The sequence below is a fragment of the Ostrinia nubilalis genome, chromosome 5 (assembly GCF_963855985.1).
Source record: "Ostrinia nubilalis chromosome 5, ilOstNubi1.1, whole genome shotgun sequence".
In the NCBI taxonomy this organism is placed as follows: Eukaryota; Metazoa; Arthropoda; class Insecta; order Lepidoptera; family Crambidae; genus Ostrinia; species Ostrinia nubilalis.
Genome location: NC_087092.1, coordinates 556417 through 571521, shown reverse-complemented (window position 1 = coordinate 571521; position 15105 = coordinate 556417). Strand labels below are relative to the sequence as shown.

Here is a 15105-nt window from a genome sequence, read left to right as displayed (position 1 = left end):
ACGCGATCGTAGGTCTATTCTGATTGGCTGTCACACAGATCACGCCACAAGACGGTAGCCATCAATTCTAGTGTACGGCGCGGATAACGCGAGACAGAAGGGTGACAATGGGTTTGGTCGGCTCCAACACTAAGCACATTTATTTAACCGTTGTAGGTTTTAGTTTTGAATACGCCATCTGCTTTTTACTTCATATGGATTGATTGTGTAACTTATTGTTTTTTAGGTGCCGACGGTCCGCACGGCGCTGTGCGACCCGCTGCCCGAGGTGCGGCTGGCGGCGGCGCGCGCGTTCGACAGCCTGCACGCCACCATCGGCAACAAGGCGCTGGACGACATCCTGCCGCACATGCTGCGCTCGCTGCACGACCCCGACAAGCAGCTCGCCGACGCCACGCTCGACGGGCTCAAGCAGGTACGTGCCACGCCACCGTCGGCAACAAGGCGCTGGACGACATCCTGCCGCACATGCTGCGCTCGCTGCACGACCCCGACAAGCAGCTCGCCGACGCCACGCTCGACGGGCTCAAGCAGGTACGTGCCACGCCACCGTCGGCAACAAGGCGCTGGACGACATCCTGCCGCACATGCTGCGCTCGCTGCACGACCCCGACAAGCAGCTCGCCGACGCCACGCTCGACGGGCTCAAGCAGGTACGTGCCACGCCACCGTCGGCAACAAGGCGCTGGACGACATCCTGCCGCACATGCTGCGCTCGCTGCACGACCCCGACAAGCAGCTCGCCGACGCCACGCTCGACGGGCTCAAGCAGGTGCGTGCCACGCCACCGTCGGCAACAACGGAAGCTAGCAGATAGTGTTTTTTTCTCAGGAAATGCATGAAATTGCATATCTACTGGTTCCTCCGGGCCAGTAGGTATGTAAGCAGGGAGCTGTTAGATGGGCAGGGTCTGCTCATTATAATCTCACGACGGAACTGCGAGTTATCGTTCGGACTAAACACCCTAGACATTCTTTTACGACTCTGCTCCAGACTGTGGCTTTAAGCAAGTGACGACTGGCTTCAGGGGACCTGTTCTTCCTTCCTTCCTTCACATGCGTGTGCTGCCGCCACGGGTCCTTCTTTACCGGTCACCATACATCCCCGTGTCTAGTGGCCGAGGACCCTTATACTAGAATCACTAAGTTATTGATACTGCCTTCCACAATGACCCGATCTAAATGATATGTTACTGTTTGTTTAAAGCGTATGTTTTAAACAGTAATTCTTACATGTATGCTGTTTGTTGTCCATGCAAAATAAATCCTGCCTTTTGTAGGTGATGGCGATCAAGTCCCGCGCAGTGCTGCCATACTTGGTCCCAGTGCTAACCGGCTCGGGCTCGGGCCCGGGCGGCAACGCGGTGGACACGCGCGCTCTGTCGGCGCTGGCGGCGGCGGCGGGCGGCGCGCTGGGCCGGCACCTGCCGCGCGTGCTGCCCGCGCTGCTGACGGCGCTGGTGGCGGCGCGAGGCCGGCCTGACGAGGCCAGGGAGCTGGAGAACTGCCGCGACGCGCTGCTGCCTGTCACTGATGCTGCTGGAGTCAGGAGGTAACGTCATCAGTGCTCCCGTACTTAGTCCCAGTGCTGACGGGCTCGGGCTCGGGCCCGGGCGGCAACGCGGTGGACACGCGCGCTCTGTCGGCGCTGGCGGCGGCGGCGGGCGGCGCGCTGGGCCGGCACCTGCCGCGCGTGCTGCCCGCGCTGCTGACGGCGCTGGTGGCGGCGCGGGGCCGGCCTGACGAGGCCAGGGAGCTGGAGAACTGCCGCGACGCGCTGCTGCCTGTCACTGATGCTGCTGGAGTCAGGAGGTAACGTCATCAGTGCTCCCGTACTTAGTCCCAGTGCTGACGGGCTCGGGCCCGGGCGGCAACGCGGTGGACACTCGCGCTCTGTCGGCGCTGGCGGCGGCGGCGGGCGGCGCGCTGGGCCGGCACCTGCCGCGCGTGCTGCCCGCGCTGCTGACGGCGCTGGTGGCGGCGCGGGGCCGGCCTGACGAGGCCAGGGAGCTGGAGAACTGCCGCGACGCGCTGCTGCCTGTCACCGACGCAGCTGGAGTTAGAAGGTATAAAAATAGTGTATTGCTTTTTTACAAAGGAATTACAAAAAAACTTCTAATAAAAAGGCAGAAGGTAATGGATGGAATCAACTCGTGCTGCCTAAGGGACGATATCTACTGACCGACGCGCATCGGAGCCCACTTACACGTCCGTAAAATAAAGTATTTTCTTAACAGTTCTTGATAGTCGTAATTGTTTACAACTGATTAACTGACATTTCAATCCGGACGGATGCACGAGCATGCGTCGGCGCGAGATACGCGCGCATTCCACCGCATTTTTGCTACCTATTACTTGAGATACAAACGGGACTATTTCCACTTCTCATTCCCACCGCTTCAACATCTGTGTAGTCAGGATCTACAGCTTGACCGCCAATAAAAACTCAACCAGGAAAAGCAAAGAAAATTAAACTGTCTTGGACCCATAACGAAATTTAAAAAAAAACTAGGAGTTCAACTCCCTGTGATGCAAGTGTTTGTTTTCAAATAATTAAAAAAAGGTTTTTTATCTACAAGGAATAATGAACCTCACTTTAAACAGCATCATCGACACACTGCTAGAAACGATCCGCACGAGCGAGGAGCCGCGACGGCGCGCGGCGGCAGCCCTGCTATGCGCATTCGTGGCGCACACGCGCGCCGAGCTGGCGCCTCACGTGGCGGCGCTCCTGCGTGGACTGTTGGCGCTGTACGCCGACAAGGAGCGCGAGCTGCTGTGCATGGCGTATGAAGCGATGGCAGCGCTGACGCGTACGCTGGACGCCGAGCGTATGATCCAGCACGTGCCTGACGTGCGAACGGCTCTACGCCTAGCCGCTGCGGATCTCAAGGGCGATCTCTTGCCTGGATTCTGCATGCCCAAGGTACGATCGACTCCTGTAGGCCTAGCATGCGCGCCGTGATAAGCTTTTGTCGTGCTATTTTAGCCCATAGATTTTATCACGGCGTGTATCCTAGCCCGGCTAGCTCATATTATATCTCTTATGTAAATATTTTGGCTCATAATATTAAGACTTGTGTAAATAGTTAGAGTAGAAATAATAACGAAAAAAAGGGGGAATGTTATTGAGCTGCTTCTTACACGATCCGGCGTCAGCCCGGCAATGTACTGACCTGCCACCGGACCGGGTAGAAACCGGCGCGTCAACACATACCCCCAAAAACTAGCAATATTTAGTCGGCCGTTTGGTGTAATGGTTCGAAACGGACTACTATTCCGGAGGTAGCGGGTTCGATTCCCGCACAGTACAAACATTTGTGTGCATGAACATATTTGTTTGTATTGAACTGGGTGTTTTCTATGTATAATATGTATGTATTTACAAAAAAAAGTATTTAAGTGCCTATGTTTATATCCGTTGTCTAGTACCCATAGTACAAGCTTTGCTTAGTTTGAGACTAGAAGCGCAGTGTAAAATGTCCAAGGATATTATTATATATTTATTTAATATGGTTCAAACATCAACAAGTCGTCTATCAAGCAGACCCTACTTTCCATACAATAATTACATTAAAACTTTTCTTCCCACCAGGGCATATCCCCCCTCCTGCCGTTATTCCGCGAGTCGATCCTGAACGGGCTGCCGGAGGACAAGGAGAACGCCGCGCTCATGCTGGGCGAGATCATCAAGCTCACCTCCGCCGCCGCCATCCAGCCGTCCGTCGTTCACATCACGGGACCGCTCATCCGTATCCTGGGAGACCGGTTCAATTCCAGTGTGAAGGCCGCGGTCTTGGAGACTCTGGCTTCCTTATTATCCAAGGTAAAACATGTTCCATTATGAAGAGGAGAACGCCGCGCTCATGCTGGGCGAGATCATCAAGCTCACCTCCGCCGCCGCCATCCAGCCGTCCGTCGTTCACATCACGGGACCGCTCATCCGTATCCTGGGAGACCGGTTCAATTCCAGTGTGAAGGCCGCGGTCTTGGAGACTCTGGCTTCCTTATTATCCAAGGTAAAACATGTTCCATTATGAAGAGGAGAACGCCGCGCTCATGCTGGGCGAGATCATCAAGCTCACCTCCGCCGCCGCCATCCAGCCCTCCGTCGTTCACATCACTGGACCTCTCATCCGTATCCTGGGAGACCGGTTCAACTCCAGTGTCAAGGCCGCGGTCTTGGAGACTCTGGCTTCATTATTGTCCAAGGTAAAACATGTTCCATTATGAAGAGGAGAACGCCGCGCTCATGCTGGGCGAGATCATCAAGCTCACCTCCGCCGCCGCCATCCAGCCGTCCGTCGTTCACATCACTGGCCCGCTCATCCGTATCCTGGGAGACCGGTTCAATTCCAGTGTGAAGGCCGCGGTCTTGGAGACTCTGGCTTCCCTATTGTCCAAGGTAAAACATGTTCCATTATGAAGAGGAGAACGCCGCGCTCATGCTGGGCGAGATCATCAAGCTCACCTCCGCCGCCGCCATCCAGCCGTCCGTCGTTCACATCACTGGCCCGCTCATCCGTATCCTGGGAGACCGGTTCAATTCCAGTGTGAAGGCCGCGGTCTTGGAGACTCTGGCTTCCCTATTGTCCAAGGTAAAACATGTTCCATTATGAAGAGGAGAACGCCGCGCTCATGCTGGGCGAGATCATCAAGCTCACCTCCGCCGCCGCCATCCAGCCGTCCGTCGTGCACATCACGGGACCGCTCATCCGTATTCTTGGGGACCGGTTCAACTTCAGTGTGAAGGCCGCGGTCTTGGAGACTCTGGCTTCCCTATTGTCCAAGGTAAAACATGTTCCATTATGAAGTAAGCTTGAGATTTTTAGCTTATTTTTTTTTTTGTTGTGTTTATTAGTGTATCTTATTTTGATATCTCAATACAAACAAAAGTTACTCGGTGTAGTGATGTCCCAACATTGCGGAACACTCTCCCCTGGGCTACATATTTACGTAGCCAAGTATCCGTGTAAACTTCGGTGCTTTTTAAGGTTCCGTAGCCAAATGGCAAAAAAACGGAACCTTTATAGATTCGTCATGTCTGTCTGTCCGTCCGTATGTCACAGCCATTTTTTTCCGAAACTATAAGAGCTATACTGTTGAAACTTGGTAAGTAGATGTATTCTGTTAACCGCATTAGGATTTTGATGCAAAAATAAAAAAATAATAATAAATATTGGGGGCTCCCCATACTTAGACCTGAAACTCAAAAATTTTTTTTTCATCAAACACATACGTGTGGGGTATCCATGAATAGGTCTTCAAAAATGATATCGAGGTTTCTAAAATATTTTTTTTCTAAACCGAATAGTTTGCGTGACAGACGCTTCCAAAGTGGAAAAAAGTTGGCCCCACCCCCCTCTAACTTCTAAAAATAAGAAAATGAAAAATCTAAAAAGAACATATGATGTACTATCGGGGACTCTTCCGCCTGACCACTTTGTAGAAATTTTAACGTAAGCGCATCGCTCCGGTCACGTGCTCACCCCGTCTCTAATTGGTTACGCATTTTACTATACAGTGTGAGTCACGTTAAAGTGTACATATGAAAATAGATGAAACTAGACCTATTTTTATCGACAAAAAATAGGTCAAAAAATTTTTGAGATTTTTTTTTATTTTTTCATAGAATTTTTTTTCTTCCAATTACTTATTGTAAAGAAAACGTAATAACTTTTAAACTAAGCGGTATATCCTGATAAAATAAAAACAGTAATAATGCTAAATAACAGGCAATACTAAAACAATACATAAAATACACAAAAAATGCCAACAAATAATAAAAAATTACACTTTTTGAAAAAAATCTGCTTAAAAATTCGTATTTTTTTGGTTATTTGATAAATTTCTCCAAAAAATGCCCCTATAACAGATGGTTTTTATTACTTTTTATTATTATCTATCGTATTACTTTTGTAAAACTAAAAATCGCATGTCTCTATCCCTATCACAACATTTGCTATGATCGTTTGAACAAAGGCCTGCCACCACATTTTTCTCCGCTACAGGTAGAGACAATTTTAATTTTAACTAAAATGCTTATTTTACTTCGAAATCTTTTGTTTTTAATTGAAATCTAACTTGTCTTTATCAAAATTACAAATCGAGAGTCACTTTCAGTTTCTTTGTTAACGAAGCGTTGAATGGCGCGCCCGGAGAGGCTTAGTTCAAACGATCATTGCAAACGTTGTGATAGGGATAGAGACATGCGATTTTGGGTTTTACAAAAGTAATACGATAGAAAATAATAAAAAGTAATAAAAACCACCTGTTATAGGGGCATTTTTTGGAGAAATTTATCAAATACCCAAAAAAATACGAATTTTTAAGCAGATTTTTTTCAAAAAGTATATTTTTTTATTATTTGTTGGCATTTTCTGGGTATTTCATGTATTTTTTTTGTATCGCGTGTTATTTAGCATTATTACTGTTTTTCTTTTATCAGGATATACCGCTTAGTTTAAAAGTTATTACGTTTTCTTTACAATAAGTAATTGGAAGAAAAAAAATTCTATAAAAATTAAAAAAAAAATCTCAAAAATTTTTTGACCTCTTTTTTATCGATAAAAATAGGTCTAGTTTCATCTATTTTCATATGTACACTTTAACGTGACTCACACTGTATTTTTACTACGACCAATAAGAGACAATCAGGGCTTAGGTTGCAATACGAAATACCATTGTGCACTTTATTGTCATACGGTTAAGGTTTAAAACGAAATGTTTCTTTTTCTTCAATCTTTCTTAGTTTTAGGCTGAGTTGCACCACCTAACTTTGACCGTAACTATAAACGGTAAACGGTGCTTTTTGTATGGAGATTGACAGATTTTTGACGTTTGTCAAAGTTAAAGTAAGATGGTGCAACTCAGCCTTAGAATTTTAATAATAGAATTTGGTTACAAACTAATAGATATGTATTTTTTTAATATTGTGTTTTTATACGAGGTCTGTCTGCTTTTTGCTTTGGCGAACTGTCGACATATTCTCTCCTTTGTTTTTTTGTGAAGTTTTGTGATCAATAACCGATTGATTTTGTTTTGTGTTGACCCGTGCTAGTAATTGGACTGTTTGATTGCCTTTTTATTGACCTCCGCGCGATTACTGAACCATGCCTCTCAAAATAATTCTTAATTCTTATATTTACTTACAAACTTATCTATACATTGTTAACTGTTTAAGTATTATTTAGTTTGAAGTTTAATTGTTATTGATTTAAGACCTTGTGTAAAGACACTTAATGTGCAATAAAAAAATGAATTTGAAATAAAACTAACTTAATATTATAATATTTACGATAACCAATTACCTGGATCATTGCTACCTAGTGCAATATTTGTATTAAATTGTAATAACGTTGATTAAGTGTTTCTTTAAAACGGAAAACAAAAGTTGCTAATGTATTAAAAATAAATAGAAACCTATTAAGGTTTTATTTACATTCAAGGATTTAAGAAAGTTATTATGTAGCCAGATCTTACAAAATTGTTTTTAAGGCACAAATATTTTTTAATTCTTTACTAATTAATTCAATAACATATTGTAATAAGTAAAATCCGAAAGTAACTGTATGATTTTGTATTACTCGCCTTAACTAGCTAAACTAATATCATGAGATTTACACTCTTAATATCAAGAATAATTATAGAAAAGGCTACTTTTTTCTCGGGAAATTGCACAGTTACCTCGGAATGTGCGATACCAATTTTGTGACCCGAGCGGGCAATCGCTAGTTCAAATTTTACACGAAGCCTCATATAATATTTTGTAGCGATTCTTTATTGGGTTTCAAATTCACTAAAATGCGACGTTGCCAAACGAGCGCTACGGATGCGGGTAATAAGCAATACTCAATCCTAAACGCTTTACATAGAGCTTGGTTTGCTAGGGCAAACATCTACAGTGGTGCGCCGACGCTGCTTAGACCCGAAACATGAATGAACGGGGGCGGAGCATAATCGAGCGTGTGTGTGCAAACAATTTAGGCCCTTAAGGTGTCAAGGCGTCCGAGTCCCCGATAGTACATTACTATAAAAACTACCAACGAAAATTGTTTTGAACGAGATCTAGTAAGTAGTTTTTTTTTTAATACCTCGTAAATCGTAAACCGCTTATTACCGCGTAATCTTTCATACAAATAACTTAAATTAAAAAAATAATTAATTTCATAAATCAATGGTACGGAACCCTTTGTGCGTGAGTCCGACACGCACTTGGCCGGTTTTTTGTATACCCAGAAGTGTTAGAAGAAGTTCACTTCGCTGTCTCCCGAATGATATTGTGATGTACTATGAGCCACACTTACAGCTACCCATTTCCGGTCATGTTCTATCGCAAAGAATCGTTTATTGATGAGAGCGAGAAAAAAAATGGAAATGGGTAGCTGAAACTGTGGCCCAAAGTACTATAGTGGTTTTTTCTTTTGTTGGTAATAAACTAGGCCACGAGCCGGAAGACGTAACGTGGGCAGGCCTCCCACTAGGTGGTCCGACGATCTGGTGAAGGTCGCGGGAGGTGCCTGGATGCGAGCGGCGTAGGACCGGTCTTTGTGGAAATCCTTGGGGGAGGCCTTTGTCTAGTAGTGGACGTCTTTCGGCTGAAACGAACGAAGAAACTAGAATTTCGGCCAGACCTCAGACTTAATCGTGTTTGTGTTGCAGGTGGGGTCGATGCTGAAGCAGTTCCTGCCGCAGCTGCAGACGACGTTCCTGAAGGCGCTGCACGACGGCGCGCGCGGCGTGCGCATCAAGGCGGGCCAGGCGCTGGCGCAGCTCGTGCTCATCCACACGCGCGCCGACCCGCTCTTCGTCGAGCTACACAACGGCGTGCGTCTCGACGACGCCGCCGTGCGCGACACCATGCTGCAGGCTAGTCTACAATGTTACTAAACTCACTGAATTTCACTGACTGACTGACTGTCATCATCATCATTATTTCTGCCATAGGACGTCACTTCACTGCTGAATGTAGAATTATAGACTGATTTCTGTTGGTAGCGACCTGCATCCAGCGCTTTCCTGCTACCTTTATGAGTTGTTATTTACGGTCAAATTGGTCAAAAGCAGTCAGAAATGGTCATTTTCAGTTATTGTAACTTCAGTAACATTTTGTACTTTCTAAGAAATTTCTTAGTTTTTGTGATTGAAAAGTCTACAACTTCTAAATTGAAACAAAAAAGTTATTTACAATGTTTCATTGTGCTATATTTCTATCCTCACACGCGTGCGTTAAAGGCAAAATGGCAACGTAGCATCGCTGCGCACATCGACTTCGATAAAATTTGATGCCTTCTTATCCTTTCATGATTTCAAAATAAAACTTCACTTCATTTAAACTTGCATAAATGGGTAAATAACTTGTCATGCCCACCGCGCAGGCGCTGCGAGGCGCGCTCGTCGGCGGCGGCGACAAGATGTCGGAGCCGCTCGCACTCGCCGTGCTCACCACCCTCAGCGGGCCGGCGCTGCTGGCGCACCCCGACGACCCGCCGCGCCAGGCCGTGGGCGGCTGCCTGGGCGCGCTGCTGCCGCGCCTGCCGCCCGCGCACCGCGACGCCGCGCTGCTGCACCACGTGCTGGCCGCGCAGCAGCAGCCGCACCACCACCACCACCAGCCCGCGCAGGTTCGTTCGTTTCAGCCGAAAGACGTCCACTGCTGGACAAAGGCCTCCCCCAAGGATTTCCTCGAAGACCGATCTTGCGCCGCTCGCATCCAGACACCTCCCGCGACCTTCACAAGGTGGGAGGCCTGCCCACGCTACGTCTTCTGGCTCGTGGTCGCCACTCAAGAACTTTCCTGCCCCAGCGGCCATCAGCTCTTCGAGCTATGTGCCCCGCCCACTGCCACTTGATTTTAGCGATTCTGCGGGCTATGTCAATCACTCTGGTTCTTCTACGGATCTCCTCATTTCTGATTCGATCACGCAGAGAAACTCCGAGCATAGCACACTCCATCGCTCTTTGAGTGACCTTGAGCCTTCTTATGAGGCCCATAGTAAGCGACCACGTCTCAGGTACGAGGCGTCTAATACTTCGTCACCCACAAAGTAGCTAAAAAGTTCGCAACACATTTTTTTTTTACAATTGGAAAAAGGTTGTGTTGTTAAGTTTTTGGTCATTTTGAGTGTCACGAACTATTTGACGCTGATTATAGACACTAAAGCCTGGTCGCCGAGCACGTAGAAATTCGTCCAATGACCCCAAGCTATCCATCCTTATCGTTCCCGCGTAATTGTTGCTGTCGCGCTCGCACACTCACTGCGGCCGCTCGTCGCACAGTCGCGACAGCAATATAATTTCGCGCGAGCAATAGGGATGGGTAGCTTCGAGGTCTTGGACGAAATTTTACGTGCTCAACAACCGGACTATACACACTTCTCTTCTGCCGGGGCGGCGTGATGGTAAATTGAACATGAAAAAAGTACAAATATATCAAACTCATTTTTGATTGTTGTTCCAGGACGACTGGCTTCTGACGCACGGCCGTTCTGCTGCGCTGTTCGTCGCGCTCAAGGAATCACCTGCTGAGGTAAGTGACGTGACTGTTTCTCAATGTAGTTAGGATTACGGGTACCACAACTTTTTGACTTTTTATTGACACTACGCAAATAACAACGAACGCGCCTATTCTTTGTTTTGAGTAAGTTAACCAACTCTCTAATGGTGCGTCTACACTGGGCGAATATGCTCGCGCGGCAAACTCGACATCCTGCTCACCCTGCTCTTGAGTGAGCAAGATGTCGAGTTTGCCGCGCGAGCATATTCGCCCAGTGTGGACGCACCATATTAATATTTATTTATTTATATATTTTCCTTTCCATAATTTTCGATGTCCGTCATGGCTAACACTCGTGTGTTCCCAGATCTACCGCGACCACTTCGAGGAGAAGATCGAGAAGACGCTGCTGTCGTACCTGGCCAGCGAGCGCGTGCCCACCGCCTGCAACGGGCTGCGCGGCGCCGCCTACCTGCTGCGCCACCTGCTGGCCGCGCGCCGGCCCGCGCCGCCCGCGCTGCTGCAGCAGTTCGTGAGGGTAGGACCGCACTCGTACACAGCACACTACTCCCTGCGTGGCTCGCCAGGCGTGCCACCGCCTGCAACGGGCTGCGCGGCGCCGCCTACCTGCTGCGCCACCTGCTGGCCGCGCGCCGCCCCGCGCCGCCCGCGCTGCTGCAGCAGTTCGTGAGGGTAGGACCGCACTCGTACACAGCACACTACTCCCTGCGTGGCTCGCCAGGCGTGCCACCGCCTGCAACGGGCTGCGCGGCGCCGCCTACCTGCTGCGCCACCTGCTGGCCGCGCGCCGCCCCGCGCCGCCCGCGCTGCTGCAGCAGTTCGTGAGGGTAGGACCGCACTCGTACACAGCACACTACTCCCTGCGTGGCTCGCCAGGCGTGCCACCGCCTGCAACGGGCTGCGCCACCTGCTGGCCGCGCGCCACCCGCGCTGCTGCAGCAGTTCGTGAGGGTAGGCGGAGTGGCGCCACATGTAGCATAAACGCTCACTAATATAGTCTACATTAACATTGCTACAGTAGACAGTAAACGGAAAGCGAGCGATTGTTGCGATGATTGAACTGAACGTGTTATTTTTCTAAGGGTCTTGTACCTTTAGGTTTAACAAAATTGTTAGTTTTGATCCTATTAATAATGTTGTATTATAATTTCAGAGCATGAACCACCAGAGCAATGAGGTGAAACAGTTAATGGCGACCGCAGGCGCGCTCGTGGGCCGCGCCGCCGCCGCCGAGTGGTGCGGCGAGACGCCCGACGCCGCCGACCAACAGGTACGCTGCACCACACTAAAGCCTGGTCCGTGAGCACTTAGAATCCCGTCCAATGACCCCAAGCTACCCATCCTTGTCGCTCGCGCGTAATTATATTGCTGTCGCGACTGTGCGACGCGCGCCCGCAGTGAGTGTGCGAGCGCGACAGCAACATAATTACGTGCGAGCGACAAGGATGGGCAGCTTGGGGTCATTGGACGGGATTCTACGTGCTCACGGACCAGGCTTTACTAACAAAATCCTGAGCAGACATGATGACAAGCTACAACTTGTCAAATTGAGCAAGGTAATGTGGACTGTACAACCCCGTAATAAACACGAGTTTGTTTTGGCAGGAACCGCGAGCGGGCTGGGAAGGTGGCGCGGATGTACTGCGCGCGCTGCTGCCAGCGCTGGTCAACGGCACCAAGGAGAAGAACACCTACGTACGCGCCAACTCCGAGCTCGCTCTCAAAGCCGTGCTGCGACTGCCGGCTGACGACGCCTTCCACCAGGTCAGTACATCATTTTTAGTCTTTGTGGATTTTCCCTCACGTAATAAGCTCTGTTGGCACAAGTATAGTCTGGTCCGGGAGCACGTAGAATTTTGTCCAATGACCCCAAGCTACCCATCCTTATCGCTCGCGCGTAATTATATTGCTGTCGCGACTGTGTGACAGGCGCTCGCAGTGAGTGTGCGAGTATACACTATACGGGAAATTGGCCATGACGTAATAGTGTGAACACTATCTCGGTTACTTTCTCCTACCCCCACCCGTGCGTCGCCCATTCTTCAGTGTGCGATCTAGGGCTCCGTCTCGGTTAATTTTCCACAGTGTACTTGCGCCAAACACCTTGTTTATTACGTCAGTCGAAGTCTTCCATCTAAATAAATTGGTGGCTTTAGTTGATGACATGTCTGATAGGGCTGTGTTCACTACACATACGCATTTACTAAGGTCTGTTTAGTATTTAACTATGTATTATTATCTTATCAGGTAATATGTAATTTAGATGCAATGTTCAAGGTTAACGATGTTTTTATATCGCGGTTATTATTGTCACGGTTCTAACAACGAATTATGCCATCAATATGATGAAACAAGTGTCTACCATCATGACTATCAATTTTTTTATCTGCGTTATCAGTGTAACGAGAGCTATTGTGGGCGTTCACAATTTCTGAGAGGAATGTTGTGTCACTCTTGATAATTTTATCAGCAGTACTTATGCGACATGTATTAGACAATGCTTTATATCTTGTTAGTCTCATCAATATTATGTAATGTAATGCAATTTAATATCATTTAAAGTATACTTTATGTAACTAAATTCATCCATATTTAATCAGCACATCTAACTGAAAAATATGATATCAACCCGCGTTCCCCGGATCACGAGTCGGCCAGTCCGACCCCTTCACCGTTCGGCTATCGTGGCTTCATTGTATTATTATTGTTGTCAGAAATGCGTGAGCCTGCTGGACGAGGGCGCGCGCGAGGCGCTGGCCGACGTGGTGGCGCGCGTGCTGCGGCGCGCGCACTCCGAGCACGCGCGCGACGAGGAGCTCGACTGCACGCTGCTCACCTGAGCCTCTGCCGCCGGCCCCGAGCGCACATGTTATTCATATTCATATTATATTTAACTCTCTTTACCAATACCATGTCTTTTATTTTTTAAATCCTTTAAACTTCTAAGTTATTCAATAAAATGAGGTGACAATAAACCAAATCTGAATTCCAAAAACAGCTTTATTACATTCCTACATCACAATATTAAACTGTACACTATTACTAAATGCATTTCAAAATTATTTTTATCTTGTAAAATATGGAATACATACTTATTTCTATAAATTTACATACAGTCGACAACACTGGATCTAAAATATGTGATACCAGAGTTTATCAGAGTTGCGATGTGACGTCGTCTGCACATTATCATACACAGGACGATGTATTCTAAATATTGTTGCTTTACGTATGTCAAGTATGTTACTACACTGGAAGCTTATAAATCAATCTTGGAATGTGGGCGAAATACCATGTTAAAACCTAGGTATTGCGCTATTTAGAGGTCGGACTTTTTAGATTTTTTCACAAAGCCCTTCTCCTGGACGAGATCGTTACATTCCTGACGGTTGAGCTGCGACAGCGGCAGGCGCTCGAGCTCGCGGTCGCCCTCGCCCAGCAGCACCAGCTCGGGGGGCGCGCCCGTGATGAACTTCACTTCCAGTCGCTCGTAGAACGGCGCGTCATCCATTATGAACTTCTTCACCTCCGGTAACCTGTTCAGCGAACATCCTCGACAACTCTGAAAGGATTTAAAACTTTATTACCTACGGTCGCCAATAACCATGAAGTGGCTTGCACACACGGTCACGTTTTTATACAATACCTCGATTCTAGCCGACACTATATCGGATATTTCATAAGCGGTCAAGGTAGTTAATAATACACTGAATATAACTGCTGCAAATAACTTCATTTTTGTGAATTTTATACAAACAAACAACACAACTGCCTCCTGACTTGCTTGCTGAATGAATGATTGATTTCTAAACGTCAGAAGTGAGTGACTTTTGTGAACGAACGATAGGCAATGTTCTCTTTGGAGACATGAACTATTTCATGTCATGTGAAAAATCACAGTGATTTCACAGAACATCATCATAACCATACATTTCCAATGCCGTAAAACTACTATTAAAAAAAAAACATCCATTCATTCGTTCATACTTCATTCATATGATATGAAATCATCATTCATTCTCAGCACAGATAAGGATAGATGCAGCATGTGTCAAAATTTGTATGAAGCCGAGCGTGCCACTTTTTAAACGTCATTAGTGTCATTTTAGCGAATTTTAGTGATTGCCGCAACGTAAAAGTAATCGTATCATCGTACTGCATTCGCAAAGTCATCGAATGATATCGTGTGACTCGATTCAAAAATTAATTAATTCCGATAAAACTGATATTTTGTTAAATTTATAGCTAGTTTGACTGTGAATTAAAATAATTATGTAGCGGTAGACGTTATTCTACAATTCTACATTATTAATTTGCAAATAATATTTTTGTTGTAGGTACCTAATGTTTATGAAAGTAATGATCGTTATTCCATTATGTTAAATAGTACTACTAGTAATTCATACTTAATTCCATACTTTTAAATATCCTAGTAAGTAAATGACCTACTTTCATAAAATAAAGACGATTTTACTCAAGCTTTTTATTTTTAATAAATGTAAAAATGCGTAGTTTTGCCAATACGTTTTTTTTTCATAAAGCTAAGTCAGGTACCTAGTTTTGAAGATATTTCTAAACGACAAAATCTCG

The 15105-nt window shown here is 46.8% G+C and overlaps 2 protein-coding genes across 2 annotated transcripts in view; one reads left to right on the top strand and one right to left on the bottom strand.

Moving 5' to 3' along the window:
- Positions 1–13424, top strand: part of LOC135072096 (stalled ribosome sensor GCN1) — a 56596-nt gene extending 43172 nt beyond the window's left edge. Inside the window, 12 exon segments of the mRNA XM_063966047.1 lie at positions 227–772; positions 1280–1551; positions 2604–2925; positions 3595–3825; positions 8661–8867; positions 9377–9622; positions 10459–10527; positions 10862–11191; positions 11193–11342; positions 11669–11785; positions 12121–12279; positions 13230–13424. Coding sequence (XP_063822117.1) covers positions 227–772; positions 1280–1551; positions 2604–2925; positions 3595–3825; positions 8661–8867; positions 9377–9622; positions 10459–10527; positions 10862–11191; positions 11193–11342; positions 11669–11785; positions 12121–12279; positions 13230–13355 — 2775 coding nt within the window. The 3' untranslated portion in view covers positions 13356–13424.
- Positions 13425–13497: 73 nt separating this feature from the next.
- Positions 13498–14327, bottom strand: LOC135071604 (selenoprotein M-like). The gene is made up of 2 exons (XM_063965363.1): positions 14162–14327; positions 13498–14077 (listed from the first exon to the last, which is right to left on the bottom strand). Exons 1-2 carry the CDS (start codon positions 14249–14251, stop codon positions 13835–13837), a joined length of 333 nt encoding a protein of 110 aa, XP_063821433.1. The 5' UTR covers positions 14252–14327; the 3' UTR covers positions 13498–13834.
- Between the last annotated feature and the right edge of the window lie 778 nt (positions 14328–15105).